Consider the following 20,644-nt stretch of genomic DNA (forward strand, 5'->3'; position numbering starts at 1 on the left):
GAAGGCGATGAACTGCATGTGTGGATTATAACACCAACCTCTTCACACAACATTTGTTATTTCCTCTCTTACATGGCCCCACATGAAAATAGAATCCCTGCGCAATCCTAGTGCGACTAATACGATTCAGGTATTGAAGAATAGCTTCACCAAGGGCAACCTCAATGGTGGGATTTGAACCGACACCTCAACACACTTAATCAAGCACTTGAGACCACTCGGCCTGACAAAACATTTGTTAAATGTCTCGTTGGGATCGACACATGGCCTTGCCATTGCTCTGCCTAACTTTCATTGATTTCAATCTAGGGTTTACATACAGCAACTACAGTCTTTTAAGGTCATTTGCAACTCCCAAAAAACAGGATGAGGTGGCCGAGTGGTTAAGGCGATGGACTGCTAATCCATTGTGCTCTGCATGCATGGGTTCGAATCCCATCCTCATCGTGTAACAATTAAAATTCGGTGCTTTATTTTGGCACTGGAAGATTTTGACTTTCACAAACACTGGTAAAATTGCTGATTGCCACAGCGATAGCACAGGACTTGGTATCTGAGTGGTGAAGGCGATGAACTGCATGTGTGGATTATAACACCAACCTCTTCACACAACATTTGTTATTTCCTCTCTTACATGGCCCCACATGAAAATAGAATCCCTGCGCAATCCTAGAGCGACTAATAAGATTCAGGTATTGAAGAATAGCTTCACCAAGGGCAACCTCAATGGTTGGATTTGAACCGACACCTCAACACCCTTAATCAAGCACTTGAGACCACTCGGCCTGACAAAACATTTGTTAAATGTCTCGTTGGGATCGACACATGGCCTTGCCATTGCTCTGCCTAACTTTCATTGATTTCAATCTAGGGTTTACATTACAGCAACTACAGTTTTTTAAGGTCATTTGCCACATGTAAATAACAGGATGAGGTGGATGAGTGGTTAAGGCAATGGACTGCTTATCCATTGTGCTCTACATGCATGGGTTAGAATCTCATTGTGTAACAATTAAGATTCGGTGCTTTATTTTGGTACTGGAAGATTTTGACTTTCACAAACACTGGTAAAATTGCTGACTGCCACAGCGATAGCACAGGACTTGGTATCTGAGTGGTGAAGGCGATGAACTGCATGTGTGGATTATAACACCAACCTCTTCACAAAACATTTGATATTTCCTCTCTTACATGGCCCCACATGAATATAGAGTCCCTGCACAATCCTAGTGCAACTAATACGATTCAGGTATTGAAGAATAGCTTCACCAAGGGCAACCTCAATGGTTGGATTTGAACCGACACCTCAACACACTTAATCAAGCACTCCAGAACACTCGGCCTGACAAAACATTTGTTAAATGTCTCGATGGGATCGACACATGGCCTTGCCATTGCTCTGCCTAACTTTCATTGATTTCAATCTAGGGTTTACATACAGCAACTACAGTCTTTTAAGGTCATTTGCAACTTCCAAAAAACAGGATGAGGTGGCCGAGTGGTTAAGGCGATGAACTGGTTATCCATTGTGCTCTACATGCATGGGTTAGAATCTCATCGTGTAACAATTACAATGATGTGCTTTATTTTGGCACTGGAAGATTTGGACTTTCACAAACACTGGTAAAATTGCTGACTGCCACAGCGAGAGCACAGGACTTGGTATCTGAGTGGTGAAGGCGATGAACTGCATGTGTGAATTATAACACCAACCTCTTCACAAAACATTTGTTATTTCATCTCTTACATGGCCCCACATTAATATAGAATCCCTGCGCAATTCTAGTGCGACCAATAAGATTCAGGTATTGAAGAATAGCTACACCAAGGGCAACCTCAATGGTGGGATTTGAACCGACAGCTCAAAACACTTAATCAAGCACTTGAGACCACTCGGCCTGACAAAACATTTGTTAAATGTCTCGTTGGGATCGACACATGGCCCTGCCATTGCTCTGCCTAACTTTCATTGATTTCAATCTAGGGTTTACATACAGCAACTACAGTTTTTTAAGGTCATTTGCCACTTCTAAAATACAGGATGAGGTGGATGAGTTGTTAAGGCGATGAACTGGTTATCCATTGTGCTCTACATGCATGGGTTAGAATCTCATCGTGTAACAAGTAAAATTCGGTGCTTTATTTTAGCACTGGAAGATTTTGACTTTCATAAACACTGGTAAAATTGCTGCCTGCCACAGCGAGAGCACAGGACTTGGTATCTGAGTGGTGAAGGCGATGAACTGCATGTGTGGATTATAACACCAACCTCTTCACCAAACATTTGTTATTTACTCTCTTACATGGTCCCACATGAATATAGAATCCCTGCGCAATCCTAGAGCGACTAATAAGATTCAGGTATTGAAGAATAGCTTCACCAAGGGCAACCTCAATGGTTGGATTTGAACCGACACCTCAACACACTTAATCAAGCACTTCAGACCACTCGGCCTGACAAAACATTTGTTAAATGTCTCGATGGGATCGACACATGGCCTTGCCTTTGCTCTGCCTAACTTTCATTGATTTCAATCTAGGGTTTACATACAGCAACTACAGTCTTTTAAGGTCATTTGCAACTTCCAAAAAACAGGACGAGGTGGCCGAGTGGTTAAGGCGATGGACTGCTAATCTATTGTGCTCTGCATGCATGGGTTCGAATCCCATCCTCATCGTGTAACAATTGAAATTCTGTGCTTTATCTTGGCACTGGAAGATTTTGACTTTCATAAACACTGGTAAAATTGCTGACTGCCACAGCGAGAGCACAGGACTTGGTATCTGAGTGGTGAAGGCGATGAACTGCATGTGTGGATTATAACACCAACCTCTTCACCAAACATTTGTTATTTACTCTCTTACATGGTCCCACATGAATATAGAATCCCTGCGCAATCCTAGAGCGACTAATAAGATTCAGGTATTGAAGAATAGCTTCACCAAGGGCAACCTCAATGGTTGGATTTGAACCGACACCTCAACACACTTAATCAAGCACTTCAGACCACTCGGCCTGACAAAACATTTGTTAAATGTCTCGATGGGATCGACACATGGCCTTGCCATTGCTCTGCCTAACTTTCATTGATTTCAATCTAGGGTTTACATACAGCAACTACAGTCTTTTAAGGTCATTTGCAACTTCCAAAAAACAGGACGAGGTGGCCGAGTGGTTAAGGCGATGGACTGCTAATCTATTGTGCTCTGCATGCATGGGTTCGAATCCCATCCTCATCGTGTAACAATTGAAATTCTGTGCTTTATCTTGGCACTGGAAGATTTTGACTTTCATAAACACTGGTAAAATTGCTGACTGCCACAGCGAGAGCACAGGACTTGGTATCTGAGTGGTGAAGGCGATGAACTGCATGTGTGGATTATAACACCAACCTCTTCACCAAACATTTGTTATTTACTCTCTTACATGGTCCCACATGAATATAGAATCCCTGCGCAATCCTAGAGCGACTAATAAGATTCAGGTATTGAAGAATAGCTTCACCAAGGGCAACCTCAATGGTGGGATTTGAACCGACACCTCAACACACTTAATCAATCTCTTGAGACCACTTGGTCTGACAAAACATTTGTTAAATGTTGGGATTGTTTTTTTGTTTGTTGCCAACCTATTTTGCTACCTGACAACTTTACGGTTTTTACTTTTTAATCTCGTTTATCTTTTTGATTTTTTTCCCTCAACTTTTTCACTCCGGACGCTTTATCTGGACATGGTTCGTCAGGACCTCCAACAGCCGAAGCTAAGTAGTAACATTAACATGATGCCTTCTAATTGCAGTCACTGTACTCATAATATACAGGAGAACGATCGCCTTACGGCGAGGATAGCTGTGCTACAAGCCCAGCTTCAGACGCAATTGTTAGGCAAGGGTCATTTCAGTGTAGGAAAGGATGAAACAGCGTCTGTGCCACCAGTAAGTACAGATTGTAGTATAAATCCCCTGGCACAGTCCCCGCAGCCGGACAACTTTCTCACGGTTTCTGGAAGGAAATGCTGTAGGAATGCTCAACCGGTGTCGCTCATTCAGCCAACAGAAACTTTCAATCGGTTTTCCCCATTAAGCAGTGAGTCGGAGTCAGAGGCCGAGCCTTCTCTTGTCTCTACTCCTCCCGTTACGGGGTCTGAGACGCCGAAGCTTCCCACCATTAGCTCTGACAAATTGAAAACTCTAGTCATTGGCAACTCCATTACCTGCAGTATTAGACTTAAAACAAATCATCCAGCGATCATACACTGTTTACCAGGGGGCAGGGCTACCGACGATAAGGCTAATCTGAAGATGGTGCTGGCTAAAGCTAAAACTGGCGAGTGTAGAGAGTATAGAGATATTGTTATCCACGTCGGCACCAACGATGTTAGGATGAAACAGTCAGAGATCACCAAGCTTCTGCGTGTAAATCAGCTAGAAAGATGTGTCGGCATCGAGTAATTGTCTCTGGCCCCCTCCCAGTTAGGGGGAGTGATGAGCTCTACAGCAGAGTCTCACAACTCAATCGCTGGTTGAAAACTGTTTTCTGCCCCTCCCAAAAGATAGAATTTGTAGATAATTGGCCCTCTTTCTGGGACTCACAAACAGGACCAAGCCTGACCTGCTGAGGAGTGACGGACTCCATCCTAGCTGGAGGGGTGCTCTCATCTTATCTACCAACATAGACAGGGCTCTAACTCCTCTAGTTCCACAATGAAATAGGGTGCAGGCCAGGCAGCAGGCTGTTAGCCAGCCTGCCAGCATAGTGGAGTCTGCCACTAGCACAGTCAGTGTAGTCAGCTCAGCTATCACCATTGAGACCGTGACTGTGCCTCGACCTAGGGTGGGCAAAACTAAACATGGCGGGGTTCGCCTTAGCAATCTCACTAGGTTAAAGACCTCCATTCCTGTCATTATTGAAAGAGATCATGATGCCTCACATCTCAAAATAGGGCTACTTAATGTTAGATCCCTTACTTCACAGGCAATTATAGTCAATGAACTAATCACTGATCATAATCTTGATGTGATTGGCCTGACTGAAACCTGATGAATTTACTGTGTTAAATGAGGCCTCACCTCCTGGCTATACTAGTGACCATATCCCCCGTGCATCCCGTAAAGGCGGTGGTGTTGCTAACATTTACGATAGCAAATTTCAATTTACAAAAAAAAAATATGTTTTTGTCTTTTGAGCTTCTAGTCATGAAATCTATGCAGCCTACTCAATCACTTTTTATAGCTACTGTTTACAGGCCTCCTGGGCCATATACAGCGTTCCTCATTGAGTTCCCTGAATTCCTATCGGACCTTGTAGTCATAGCAGATAATATTCTAATCTTTGGTGACTTTAATATTCACATGGAAAAGTCCACAGACCCACTCCAAAAGGCTTTCGGAGCCATCATCGACTCAGTGGGTTTTGTCCAACATGTCTCTGGACCCACTCACTGTCACAGTCATACTCTGGACCTAGTTTTGTCCCATGGAATAAATGTTGTGGATCTTAATGTTTTTCCTCATAATCCTGGACTATCGGACCACCATTTTATTACGTTTGCAATTGCAACAAATAATCAGCTCAGACCCCAACCAAGGAACATCAAAAGTCGTGCTATAAATTCACAGACAACACAAAGATTCCTCTATGTGTCATGTATTGTCATATTATGTCTTGTTCCTGTTCTTTCTCTTCACTCCGTCTCCCTCTGCTGGTCGTATTAGGTTACCTTCTCTTCCTCTCCTTCCCCCAGCTGCTCCTCATCTTCTCTAACTACCTCGTTCACCCTTTTCCCACCTGTTCCCTTTTTTCCCTCTGATTAGGTCTCTATTTCTCTCTCTGTTCCTGCTTCTGTCTTTGTCAGATTCTCGTTTGAGTTTCTCATGCCAGAACCAAACTATCGTCTCGTTTGCGTCACCCTTGTCCTGTCCTGTCGGAATCTGCCTGTTCATCTGATGCTACGTGTGATCAGGTACCTCTGTCCTCTACGACCCGCGCCTACCCAGAGAGACCAGCAGTCTGTCGCCGCTAACCAAGCTATTCTCCTCTGCTGCTAGAAGGGGACTCTAACCCAGCTATTCTCCTCTGCTGCTAGAAGGGGAACTCTTCTGTGATTATCAGAAGGACTTTATGTTTCATTTGTCGCCCTCTCTGTGGGTTGTTTATTTTGCCATCATATACATTTGAAGAGGATCTATGTCTTACCTGTGTTTTGACATTAAAAGACTCTGTTTTTGTTAAACCGCTTTTGGGTCCTCACTCACGTGCATAACACTATGTCCATCCAGATTCCCTTTGTCTACCCATGGACGCCAGAGGACAAAAATCAGTTAACCACCTAACTGAGGAACTCAATTTAACCTTGCGCAATACCCTAGATGCAGTTGCACCCCTAAAAACTAAAAACATTTCTCATAAGAAACTAGCTCCCTGGTACACAGAAAATACCCGAGCTCTGAAGCAAGCTTCCAGAAAATTGGAACGGAAATGGCGCCACACCAAACTGGAAGTCTTCCGACTAGCTTGGAAAGACAGTACCGTGCAGTACCGAAGAGCCCTTACTGCTGCTCGATCATCCTATTTTTCTAACTTAATTGAGGAAAATAAGAACATTCCGAAATTCCATTTTGATACTGTCGCAAAGCTAACTAAAAAGCAGCATTCCCCAAGAGAGGATGGCTTTCACTTTAGCAGTGATAAATTCATGAACTTCTTTGAGGAAAAGATCATGATTATTAGAAAGCAAATTACGGACTCCTCTTTAAATCTGCATATTCCTTCAAAGCTCAGTTGTCCTGAGTCTGCACAACTCTGCCAGGACCTAGGATCAAGAGAGACACTCAAGTGTTTTAGTACTATATCTCTTGACACAATGATGAAAATAATCATGGCCTCTAAACCTTCAAGCTGCATACTGGACCCTATTCAAACTAAACTACTGAAAGAGCTGCTTCCTGTGCTTGGCCCTCCTATGTTGAACATAATAAACGGCTCTCTATCCACCGGATGTGTACCAAACTCACTAAAAGTGGCAGTAATAAAGCCTCTCTTGAAAAAGCCAAATATATATATATATAAAAAACTATCGGCCTATATCGAATCTTCGATTCCTCTCAAACATTTTAGAAAAGGCTGTTGCGCAGCAACTCACTGCCTTCCTGAAGACAAACAATGTATATGAAATGATTCAGTCTGGTTTTAGACCCCATCATAGCACTGAGACTGCACTTGTGAAGGTGGTAAATTACATTTTAATGGCATCAGACCGAGGCTCTGCATCTGTCCTCGTGCTCCTAGACCTTAGTGCTGCTTTTGATACGACATTCTTTTGGAGAGATTGGAAACCCAAATTGGTCTACACGGACAAGTTCTGGCCTGGTTTAGATCTTATCTGTTGGAAAGATATCAGTTTGTCTCTGTGAATGGTTTGTCCTCTGACAAATCAACTGTAAATTTCGGTGTTCCTCAAGGTTCCGTTTTAGGACCACTATTGTTTTCACTATATATTTTACCTTTTGGGGATGTCATTCGAAAACATAATTTTAACTTTCACAGCTATGCAGTTGACAAACAGCTGTACCTTTCAATGAAACATGGTGAAGCCCCAAAATTGCCCTCGCTAGAAGCATGTGTTTCAGACATAAGGAAGTGGATGGCTGCAAACTCTCTACTTTTAAACTCGGACAAAACAGAGATGCTTGTTCTAGGTCCCAAGAAACAAAGAGATCTTCTGTAGAATCTGACAATTAATCTTAATGGTTGTACAGTCGTCTCAAATAAAACTGTGAAGGACCTCGGCGTTACTCTGGACCCTGATCTCTCTTTTGAAGAACATATCAAGACCATTTCAAGGACTCTTTTTTACATCTACGTAACATTGCAAAAATCTGAAACTTTCTGTCCAAAAATGATGCAGAAAAATTAATCCATGCTTTTGTCACTTCTAGGTTAGACTACTGCAATGCTCTACTTTCCGGCTACCCGGATAAAGCACTAAATAAACTTCAGTTAGTGCTAAATACGGCTGCTAGAATCCTGACTAGAACCAAAAAAAATTATCATATTACTCCAGTGCTAGCCTCCCTACACTGGCTTCCTGTCAAAGCAAGGGCTGATTTCAAGGTTTTACTGCTAACCTACAAAGCATTACATGGGCTTGCTCCTACCTATCTCTCTGATTTGGTCCTGCCGTACATACCTACACGTACGCTACGGTCACAAGACGCAGGCCTCCTAATTGTCCCTAGAATTTCTAAGCAAACAGCTGGAGGCAGGGCTTTCTCCTATAGAGCTCCATTTTTATGGAACGGTCTGCCTACCCATGTCAGAGACACAAACTCAGTCTCAACCTTTAAGTCTTTACTGAAGACTCATCTCTTCAGTGGGTCATGTGATTGAGTGTAGTCTGGCCCAGGAGTGGGAAGGTGAACGGAAAGGCTCTGGAGCAACGAACCGCCCTTGCTGTCTCTGCCTGGCCGGTTCCCCTCTTTCCACTGGGATTCTCTGCCTCTAACCCTATTACAGGGGCTGAGTCACTGGCTTACTGGGGCTCTCTCATACCGTCCCTGGGAGGGGTGCGTCACCTGAGTGGGTTGAGTCACTGATGTGGTCATCCTGTCTGGGTTGGCGCCCCCCCCTTGGGTTGTGCCGTGGCGGAGGTCTTTGTGGGCTATACTCAGCCTTGTCTCAGGATGGTAAGTTGGTGGTTGAAGATATTCCTCTAGTGGTGTGGGGGCTGTGCTTTGGCAAAGTGGGTGGGGTTATATCCTTCCTGTTTGGCCTTGTCCGGGGATTTGTCATTTGACTTTTAAAATGTATTTCCTTTTATTGTGGTATAAACACAACCAGTCATGATGTTTTCAACTGATTGTCTTACAATCACTTTAAAGGGCTCCTTTATTAGGCTATCCATGCAAGATATTTCCAGCCTCCAAACCAGTGCTTGACTTAGGCAGGAGCTCACCAGAGCTGAGTACCAGCACCTCAAAAGTTCTACTGCTTGAGCTCCTGTTCCTCTTATAGAATATTAGCCCATAAGTACTAGCATATATTTCAGTCCAAGTCAAGCACTGCTCCAAACAGCGGTGAATGGAAAGAGACATTGGTTACACAAAACACCAAAAAGTCTAATGATATTTGCCGATTGTCATTAGGCCAAAATGTATGCCTCCACTGCTGTCCACCTGTCTCTCGGTGTCGGCCATTCATACCTGCCTTGGCAAAATGTCAATGTTCTCATCGAACCACATCGCATTTTGGAGCGTAGACTATACCACCAGTTTTCAAGTCCATTCGCAAATGTTTCATCCCTCTGACATGCGGTAATTATTAATAATGGTGTAATAGCCTACAGTTTTCTTGACATTTAGTTTTCATTATTGTGATAGGCCCATGTTTTACCGGGACGTCGTACTCCCAATACTTATTTTGCCGGGACGTCATACTTTCACCCCTGCTCCTAACCCACAGAAAACTGGACACATTAATGTTCTTGTAACATTCCCATGAAACATGTCAATAACATTAGTAGATTGTATTCTGAGGACATGGTATCAACGTTCTGGGTAAATTCTATTTCACATTAAGGGGATGGTCTCTTGGAAACATTCCTTGCACATCACTGGAAACACTCCTTTGAAACCATTAGTTAATAACCTAAATAGACTTTGAAGGGAACATTCTCTTAAGTTCTGGTGAATGTTGTTAGCTAGGTAGCGCACAGTTCCCAGTCTTTAATGGCGGGAAACATCAGCTGTTCACAATGTATTGATTAACCAGAAATGGAACGTGTCGATGGGCACTCGTCAATGAATGAATGGTGTTTTAAGCGTGTTAGCCATATCAGCCAGTCAATCAGTTAGCCCAGTGTGGTATGTTGACTATCAAACGTACTCTCTGTGATCTTTTGCAAGCCTAGTACATCATCGGGAGTGATCACCGTGTTCGCGAGCTGTCCCTCCTCCCTGGTCGCCGGGACCCCAACGTTCATCAAGTTGCAGCCTTTTTTTTAAATCGCCACCGTTGGGTTTGGGATCTGTTAGGGAAGATTCAGAATTTGTTGGTAACATATGTAAGATGTTTTATATTTATCAAATGGGTGTAAGTTAATTCTCATCAGAATGGTATTTTTGTATAATACTGTGGCAGGGTTGCAGTATCTGTTCTATGTCAAGACTAAGTTGCATGGCCGCTGAGAGGGGAGAGGTCAAAGTGTCATCATGTGTAAGCATATCTTTTGCTCCACTGTGTGTGTGCCAGTTCACTCCCTAGTTTTCCCATCGGAGATGGCAATGTCTGGAATCACCCTCCTCTCCGTGAGTTTGTCCAGGAGGTTGTATTTAGAGTTGGTTGCATCTAAATGACAATTTGATATATGCCTGTTGATATGGAGGATTGGTTTATGGTTCTGGGGTTTGGGAAAGGTGACAAAGCTGAACGATGAATTATGTCTATGCTGTCTTATCCTGTGTGTGTGTCTTTACTATAAAGGACCTCATTTACAATGTGGAAGGGGCTCTCAGAGAATTCATGGTTAGACACTGAATCGATCTGAGAGTCACAGGGTTGTGATAGAGCTCATATAATTAAAGATGGACTTTGATAACTAACTCTGACTTGTGTGTGTGGTTTGCTCCCATGATTTGGTAAATAGAGGAAATTTCCACGACAGATCGCGTTCAGACTCGTCTGGCCGTTGCTGTTGTGAGCATTGAAAATATGATTGGCCTATCTTGAGGGTGTCTGTCTGTGTTAAAAGCAACATTTTGCAACATATGGTTTGACTAGCGGAAAGGCTGTGGCTGGCCTTGGGTGTAGGCATCTATCATGAATTGTTGGGGGCACATACAGAACGTAGGGTAGGGAACAAACGGTCTTTTGTTAGATAACAGGAGCCAGGTACGTGATAACTGTATATTCTACACAACTACAACGACTGACCGCTGAAGCACCTAGGGGACCAGCTCGGGCGCCAACAATCAACGATAGGCTGAGTGAATTTAAACCACGCCCAGTCTCTACTCTGACAGGCCGGCTCGGAAGCAGGAACTACTTCTGTCAGAACAATAATAGTAACAATAATAACTTTGTCAGGAACAAGTCAGTTCTCTGTTTGCTATGCGAGGTGTGACAGAGAGCCCGTATATACGAAAATTGCATTTACCACTTATTGCTTAGCTAATAAAAAGTGCATAGTATACAATACGGTGACTCAGTGTCAAACTTATCCTGATAGCAGATTCGATTGATGCAACCCTTAACACTGTTGTTACTGCTGCTTCCTCCAGTATCTCTTCCTCCACCGCAACTGCCTGGATTATTATCGGCAGACTTCTCAGCGCTTGACAGGTCCTGGCTGTTGCTTTTGCTGGTACAAGAATATCTAATTCCCCGTCCCTCCTCTCCCTTCTCAAAGCCCGGGCTTGCAAGAAACAAAAACAGCCGGCCACCCTCGTTGCTGCATTCCCTCCCTCCCTCTCCGAAGGCTGCACAGCTGCTGTCTCTGTAGCTCCTTCCTGCTTAATTCAAAGCCCTACTTTCAGAGTTGAAGTCTGGCGTGTGCAGTAGATGATGCTTCTGTTGTTGCTCTCTCACCGAATGAACCAGCCAACAGCACACTAATAGCCTATGACCGAAATGGTCTTTGGTAGGATCGTCTCTGGTAGGGTCGCTGCAGGCTTGCAGCTGCCACTAAAGATGGCAAGGCAAAGCAAAGTAAGTTTATGCCTTTTGGTCGTAGCTTAATTGAAAAAGGGTGGTGAGTGGATGATTTTTTAAAGCTATCTCATGGAAGTGGCAGCATCATCTTCCTACTCAACCTGGTCTCAGAGCATTTAATATTATTGTGTATATAAATTGAAGACGCTCCATTTGGTATGATATGTTACGTTTCCTATGGTATGTATTCATTTGTGGATGTCCATTCTCATGATATGTTATGAATTACAATTCTTATGTTTCGAATTTGCAAAACAAAATATATCGTATGAATTTGTAAAACACACAATATGTTTGGAATTTGCAAAAAGCTCAAATGCTAAAGTTGTCCATGATGAGAATCTCACACAGGTCGTGAAATTTTAGGTCATCAATGAGGAAATGCTACTCCCTAGAGGCCAGCTGTCTCTACTGCAGAACCAGTCACAATTCAGGGTGTTGTTTGTCATGGTTTGGTTTGTCAGCAAAGGTGACATTTTTTTCCAGAATGTTTCTTCATGAAACGTTCAATTGGAATATATACATTGCTAAGTTTGTCTCCACAAAAGGTGTCAGAACAGAAAGGGAACACTTCAAAAGAAAAGGGCAGACTTCATGAATGTGGAGAATGATTGGCAGTCTTTTCTTTGTGGATTATGTTGAGCTTTTTCTTCTAGGATAGTAAAACAAGGAAAATAATCCCTCATGAGGACAATGTCTATTTTAAGTTTAGGGGTTAGGTTTAGGGCTACAGTTAGGGTTCGAATTAGGGTCAGGGTAAGGGGTTAGTGGTTTGGTTAAGGGTAAGGGGTTAGGTTTAGGGTTGAGGCTAAGGTTAGGGTAATGTTATGGGTTAGGTTTAGGGTTAGGGTTATGGTATGGTTTACCATTAGGGGTTAGGGAAAACAGTATTTTAAATGGAAATTAATTTTACGTCCCCACGAGGAAAGAAGAGCATAACGCGTGTGTGTCTGTGTGTGTGTGTGTGCGTGCGTGCGTGTGTGCGTGCGTGCGTGTGTGCGTGCGTGCGTGTGTGTGTGTTGAATGTCTGAATACGGTAGAGTATATATATGGTCAGAGAGCTCCTGCCATAGGCTTGCTGACTGTGCTTATCTCTTTGTCACATCTGGGCTACTGCTAGCATCAGCAGAAACACACACACATTGATTGAAACACATAAAAGGAGCAGAGACCCTCCACACAAAACAACACACACACACACACACATTGATTTATACACATACCAGGAGCAGAGGCCCTCCACACAAAACAACACACACACACACACACACACACATTGATATATACACATACTAGGAGCAGAGGACCTCCACAAAAAAACAACACACACACACACACACACACACACACACATTAATTTATACACATACTAGGAGCAGAGGCCCTCCATACAAAACAACACACACACACACACACACACATTAATTTATACACATACTAGGAGCAGAGGCCCTCCACACAAAACAACACACACACACATATTGATTTATACACATACTAGGAGCAGAGGCCCTCCACACAAAACAACACACACACATTGATTTATACACATACTGGGAGCAAAGACCCTCCATGCAAAACAACACAAACACACACACATTGATTTATACACATACTAGAAGCAGAGACCCTCCACACAAAACAACACACACACACACACACACACACACACACACGTTGATTCATACACATACTAGGAGCAGAGGCCCTCCACACAAAACAACACACACACACACATATTGATTTATACACATACTAGGAGCAGAGGCCCTCCACACAAAACAACACACACACACACACATTGATTTATACACATACTAGGAGCGGAGGCCCTCCACACAAAACATCACACACACACATTGATTTATACACATACTAGGAGAAGAGGCCCCCCACACAAGACAACACACACACACATTGATTTATACACATACTAGGAGCAGAGGCACCACACACAAAACAACACACACACACACACACGCACACAAACACACACACACACACACACACACACACACACACACACACACACACACACACACACACACACACTGATTTATACACATACTAGAAGCAGAGGCCCTCCACACAAAACAACACACACACACACACACACACACATTGATTTATACACATACTATGAGCAGAGGCCCCCCACACAAGACAACACACACACACACACCCACACACACACATTGATTTATACACATACTAGGAGCAGAGGCCCTCCACACAAAAATATCACACACACACACACACACATTGATGTATACACATATTAGGAGCAGAGGCCCTCCACACAAAACAACACACACACACACACACACACATTGATTTATATACATATTAAGAGCAGAGGCCCTCCACACACACACACACACACACACACACACACACACACACACACACACACACACACGCACACACACGGAGAGAGAGAGGCCTGGGCAATGTGCTGACGTCAGTAAGCTCTTCCCTACATGTTCATTATTTGCTGAGGAGTGAAGTGAATGGGATGCCGTCGCCTCTGTTAGATATTTAGCATTGTACAGCCCTACCAGTCTCTCTCAACGCTGTTTTTTTTTCTGTCTCTGCCTGTTTGCTTTAGCAGCACAATGAAATACATAGAGAGTTAGAATAGGCTTTAGCATGCTACCATAGTACTGCCCTTTCTGCTCTCCCTTTGCACCAGACACAGCATGCCTGCCCTGCCTACGTATGGACGGGCAATACTGTAACGTACATGGAAATAATGGCAACGCCACAATTCATGTTCATTTAGATTAATTGTAAAAAAGAAAAAGGAAAAGGAGCTGAAATGGAAAATTGCTCTGCCTCAGGCATAGTAGAAACTATTTCAAGACAGTCCGTCATCGCTTATAGCACATCAGTGAATTTACTTAGAAGGACAGACAAGTGTACATACACAAGCATGTAGACAAGAACAAAACATACATTCGGTTTTGGTTCCATAATTTTTTTAAATGCATTAAAATGCACTATACATTATGTGGGTTGAGTGCTGTAACAACACTGGATAAAACAATTAATACTATCACTTATTAACCAGAAGTTATTCACTTTTCACATTTCCTTACCTTAATAAAATATTTGCATTATTTGATGAGTTTATAATTTAATTTCAAGTCATCATCTCATCTCTAAAGAGCTTCTGCCTACAACTGAAATGGTGAAGGCCTATCATTAGGTACATACTTAACTATACTGTACACTATTTTACATCACAAACCAAAGAACAAGGCTTATGTAAACAGTAAGCAACATAATTGACAACGCTCTTCCGAATGTCATCTAAAGTATGTAACATTGCTGCAGAGGAGGACAGCTCTGTATCCATGGCTCGAAAGGTTCTTCTTTTACATCACTTTCTCCTTTTTATACGATTCCCATAGCTGACATTTTATTGAATCATGGTCCATTCACATTTTTTATTTTTATTTACATTTTATTTTTTCACTCTGGCATCAGTGTGACGCAACAGACACCGGGATTTGTCGGACCAGGCAATGTTTTTCAACTCCTCAATTGTCCAGTGTTGGTGATGGCGTGCCCACTGGAGCCACTTCTTCTTGTTTTTAGCTGATAGGAGTGGGACCCGGTGTGGTCATCTGCTCCAATAGCCCATCCTTGACAAGGACAAGCAAGTTGTGTGTTCCGAGATGCCTTTCTGCCAACCACTGTTGTACTGCTCTGTTATTTGCCCATTTGTGGCCCACGTCTTAGCTTGCACAATTCTTTCCTCTCTCATCAGCGATCTGTTATCGCACAGAGGACTGGATGTTTTTTGTTTGTCACACCATTCTCTGTAAACCTTAGACAATGTTGTGCGTGAAAAGCCCAGGAAGCCAGACGTTTCTGAGATACTGGCCCCTGCGCACCTGGCACATAAGTTCATACCACGCTCAAATTCACTTAGGTCACTCGTTTTGCCCATTCTAACGTTCAATCGAACAGTAACTGAATGCCTCGATGCCTGTCTGCCTGCTTTATATAGCAAGCTAAGGCCACGTGACAGTCTGTAGGAGCTAATAATTTTCATGAACTGGGTGGTGTACCTAATAAACTAGCCACTGAGTGCATATAAGACATTATATGATGGGTATGATGCAAAAATACTTATTTAATGTTGTAATTGTGTTGGTAACCGGTTTATAATATCAATAAGGTATCAATATAGCTAAGGGCTTTATCCAGGCATGACATAAATCAAAGCCATGTGCCTAAGTACAGCTCTTAGCCATGGCCAATATATAACACCCCCTTTGGGTCTTATTACTTAATTATGTCCTATACAGTAGGTGTATTTGTTTCACCGTATGTACGGTGTCTATATTGGTGTCTGTGTGTCTCTGTATTGGTCTCTGTGTGTTCGTGCGTGCGCGTGTGTGTGTGTATCAGGAAGGCTCAGGCCCAGTAACAATGGATCCCAAAGCAAAGTGCTGACAGTGAAGTAGGTGTGGCCGACCCCCTAGCCCCGAAGGTGTGTATATATACCCACACACACACCTCCCTGGCAGAGCGCTTAGTGGAACCCTGCGAAACACACAGCTTACGTTTTAGGTAGGTCTGCTGGCAGATAGCTTCATGTTTATCTAATAGATTTCATTTACTCCTATGTTTGGATAGATCTGATCTGATCATAGCTTTATGTTTATCAAATAGTGATGAACCACAAAGTTATTTGATTGGAGATTCTCCATTGAGCATGTTTTTTTTAAAGACGTAAGGCTTGATCTGGGTCCCGGAAACCGGCCCATAGATTTCTATTTGTCTGTGTGATAGAGCTTCGCAGGGCTTTTAGAACAGGGGACTATAAAATAATGTTTCCCAAATGATGGGTCTGGAACCAGTGGTGACTGGGAGTTGTTAGACTGTTAGTAGCAGGATACGTTTTTGTTTTATCTTGTTTGGAGGATGAGAATACTATTATTTGAAAGGCTTCAGTTGAGGTGGAGTGGTATAGAATAGTCTGAGAACCATTGAGGCTATGATGACCGGGAGCTTCAGTGCGGTGGTATGACTGGTCATCATGCATAGATCACTCTGTTTGTTTAAAAGAGCTTACCAGGGCTTTGGTAGAGCAGCAGATTAACAGGGAGAGCCTGGTGTATAGAGCTGGTCAGGCGTCCTGCACACGTCTGTCTGAGGCTTTACCTAAAGGTTCATTGAACTGTGTTGTTCTGTAGCTACTGGTCAGGGGACCAAAGGCGATGGGCCATTCACTGGGAGCTTCAAGGCAGGGTGGGATTTCTTGGTGTAGGCATAAAAAAAATGTTTTGGTCAAGAATTAACTTAATTATTTATATGTTCAGTTAATATCTCCCTCTGTATCCCTCTCTCCTATCTCTCTCCATTTCAGCACTGAGACAGAAGGACATAATGGCTCTGACCAACCCAATGAACCCTGTGAACCCCATGCCCATGGGCCCATGGAAGATCACAGTGTACGACCAGGAGTACTTCCAGGGAAAGCGTATGGAGTTCACTGCCTGCTGCCAGAACATCATGGAGTGTGGCATGGAGAACATCCGCTCCCTGAAGGTCGAGTGTGGAGCGTAAGTAGTCCCAAAACTTTTCCCAAAACATGGAAGACTTAGGTGAGGTTTTCCAGCAGGCTAACATGAGCCAATGTCAGCCATTATTGCACTGGGCACTGACTAATCTTTCTCTCGCTCCTTAGTTATCTCTTCTGTAATTTCTCTCTTTCTTTCTCTCTCCCTACCTTCCTTTCTTTCTCCCTACATCGCCCTCTCTTTCATTACATCTCTCTCCATCACTATTTCTCTCTTTCCATCTCCCTTTCTCTCCCTCCAACATTCCTTCCCTGTATCCCTCTTTTTGCCTCCCTCTAGCTGGGTTGGGTATGAGCACTCCAGTTTCTGTGGCCAGCAGTTTGTCCTGGAGAAGGGAGACTACCCCCGTTTTGAGGCCTACAGCGGCAGCAACTCCTACCGCATCGAGAGGATGATCTCGTTCAGACCCATCTGCTCCGCTGTGAGCCCTTAAATGCATCCAATATGGCACCCTATTCCCTATATACTGCACTACTTTTGACCAGGGCCCTTAGGGCACTGGTCAAAAGTAGTAGCCTATATAGGGAACCTTACAGCATACAATGCTATCCCATCCCACATTATCATGGATCATCACATTATTATCATTATCAACATTATCTACAATGCATCAAATCACATTGCATTACCTTTACTATAACAACTCAAGACAACATAACATTCTATGACATTATCATGCAAAGGTTACCAGATTACTTACATTGCATAATATTGTATAACCTTATGATACATTCAATTATCGATAACAATACATGAAATACTATAATAATGTAAACTGCTGTTTAATATGTCTCTCTCTTCATCCCTTCTCTCTCTCTTTCTCTCTCTCTCTCTCTCTCTCTCTCTCTCTCTCTCTCTCTCTCTCTCTCTCTCTCTCTCTCTCTCTCTCTCTCTCTCTCTCAGAGCCACAAGGAGTCCCGTATGACCATCTATGAAAAGGAGAACATGATTGGTCGCCAGTTTGAGATGTGTGATGACTACCCCTCCCTGCAGGCCATGGGCTGGTTCAACAACGAGGTTGGATCCATGCACATCCAGAGCGGAGCGTAAGTACTAATGCCATGACAGGGACACTGCCACTTCACGCTAAATATACTACCACTGCTATTTCTGCTATTACTACAAGTGCACAATTGCAGCTGAACCATCTACTCACTCAGCTTTAACTACAACTGAAATACTACTACCACTCTACTACTACTTGTACTACTACTACTAGTACACTACTGACACAGACCAATCTCTACTGCTAATAATGACTGTTACTACTACTACTACTACTACTACTACTACTACTACTACTACTACTACTAGTACACTACTGACACAGACCAATCTCTACTGCTAATAATGACTGTTACTTCTACTGCTACTACTACTAGTACACTACTGACACAGACCAATCTCTACTGCTAATAATGACTGTTACTTCTACTACTACTACTACTAGTACACTACTGACACAGACCAATCTCTACTACCAGTAATGCCTGTTACTTCTACTACACTACAACAACTACAACACTACTACTACAACAACACTACAACAACTACTACAACACTACTGCTAATACTACTACACTACTAATAATACTAATACTATAACACTAATACTACTACTACTTCTACACTAATACTACTAAACACCACTACTACTAGTACTACTACTACTACTACTACTACTACTACCGACTACACTCCTATTACTACTACTACACTAATACCATTACTACCACTACTACTACTGCACTACTACTACACTAATACCAATACTACTACAACTACTGCACTACTACTACTACTACACTCTAATATCAATACTACCACTACTACTGCTACTACTACTACTACACTAATACCACTACTACCACTACTACTACTACTACTACTATTACTACTACTACACTAATACCACTACTACCACTACTGCACTACTACTACTACCTACTACTACACTAATGCCAATACTTCTACCACTACTACTACTACTACTACCACCACCACTTCTGCACTACTACTAATACAACACTAATACCAATACCACTACTACTACTAATACAACACTAATACCAATACTACTACCACTACTACTACTACTACTACTACCACCACCACTTCTGCACTACTACTAATACAACACTAATACCAATACCACTACTACTACTACTAATACAACACTAATACCAATACTACCACTACTACTACTACTACTACTACTACTACACTAATACCAATATTACTACCACTACTACTACTACTACTACTACTACTACTACACTAATACCAATACCACTACTACTTCTACTGCACTACTATAGCTGGCCAACCTTTATCATTTCAAACCTGAAGCTGCCATTCCAATAATACACTACACTGTAATCATTTTCACACGTTTATTGCCTGCAATACTCTGTCCTATTGCCAAGTTGATTCTCATCCTCATTCCCATGGCCCACTCTGACTTACCTCACAGTAACAGTGTATCTGATTGACCTGTTCTCTTCTCTCCCTCTAGCTTTGTGTGCTACCAGTTCCCCGGCTACCGTGGCCACCAGTACATCATGGAGTGTGACTGCCACGGAGGAGAGTACAAGTGTTACCGTGAGTTTGGCTCCCACGCCCAGACCCCTCAGATCCAGTCTATCAGGAGGATTCAGCACTGAGCAGGAAACACCTTCTTCATCCTTCCTCCTCTTCTTCTACTTCCTACTCCTCCTCCCTCTCTTCTCTCCCCTCTCCTACTACTCCGCCTTCTACTCCGCCTCCTCTCCCTCGCCCATCCCGGTTCCGCTGGTCCAGCTAGTCCAGGCAGGATTGCGGGCCGGGCCTCAGGTGCTTACCGGCGACGTCAAATGTTCACGGCACGTATTTTTTTAAACCATCATGAAAAACAAAGGAAGTACGAATTGAAAGACAGGGAATGACAGAGATGAGAGAAAGAGTAATGAATCCTCAACACCTCCCAGAGGCTGGACGCCAAACCTTTTGCTCCTCTTCGTCCACGACATCATCATTATCATCAGCTTCTTCATCATCATCATCATAATCACCACTATTGCCTGTCACTGTAGTTGTGATGGTATACATTGTATGAGACTGATGAATAAAGAGAACAAGCAAAAGAAAGAGAGAATAACAAGACAATGACTGGCTTGTAGTTGTGTAACTGTGTTTGTTTGTCCAGCACTTCCCACGCACACACACAGAGATATGGGGGAAAGAGGGTGGATACAGATGAGGCTTGACATGGGAATATAGTACCCTGATAAACAGAGTTTATAGACCATACGGCCAAGCACTTATTCATTCACCTGCTTTAGGGTAACTGGGGGGGGGGGGGGGGG

General features: G+C 43.1%; 1 protein-coding gene and 1 non-coding gene across 2 annotated transcripts; both read left to right on the forward strand.

Moving 5' to 3' along the window:
* The first annotated feature begins 365 nt into the window (after positions 1-365).
* trnas-gcu (transfer RNA serine (anticodon GCU)) lies at positions 366-447 on the forward strand. Its single transcript has one exon. It is a non-coding gene; the product is annotated as a tRNA-Ser (tRNA).
* Positions 448-16,238: 15,791 nt separating this feature from the next.
* On the forward strand, positions 16,239-20,439 carry LOC110490104 (beta-crystallin A1-like). Its single transcript, XM_021563274.3, has 5 exons — positions 16,239-16,287; positions 17,087-17,282; positions 17,580-17,721; positions 18,204-18,346; positions 19,816-20,439. Exons 2-5 carry the CDS (start codon positions 17,107-17,109, stop codon positions 19,961-19,963), a joined length of 609 nt encoding a protein of 202 aa, XP_021418949.1. The 5' UTR covers positions 16,239-16,287; positions 17,087-17,106; the 3' UTR covers positions 19,964-20,439.
* The last annotated feature ends 205 nt before the right edge of the window (positions 20,440-20,644 follow it).

This window comes from Oncorhynchus mykiss, chromosome 15 (assembly GCF_057628025.1).
Source record: "Oncorhynchus mykiss isolate SJ-2025 chromosome 15, ASM5762802v1, whole genome shotgun sequence".
NCBI lineage: Eukaryota > Metazoa > Chordata > Actinopteri > Salmoniformes > Salmonidae > Oncorhynchus > Oncorhynchus mykiss.

Excerpts from the sequence above, each read along its gene's own strand:
- LOC110490104 (XM_021563274.3), top strand. The coding sequence starts at position 17,107 with ATGGCTCTGACCAACCCAATGAACCCTGTGAACCCCATGCCCATGGGC. Across the intron at positions 17,283-17,579 it reads CTGAAGGTCGAGTGTGGAGC|CTGGGTTGGGTATGAGCACT; the intron begins GTAAGTAGTCCC and ends GCCTCCCTCTAG. Across the intron at positions 18,347-19,815 it reads ATGCACATCCAGAGCGGAGC|CTTTGTGTGCTACCAGTTCC; the intron begins GTAAGTACTAAT and ends CTCTCCCTCTAG.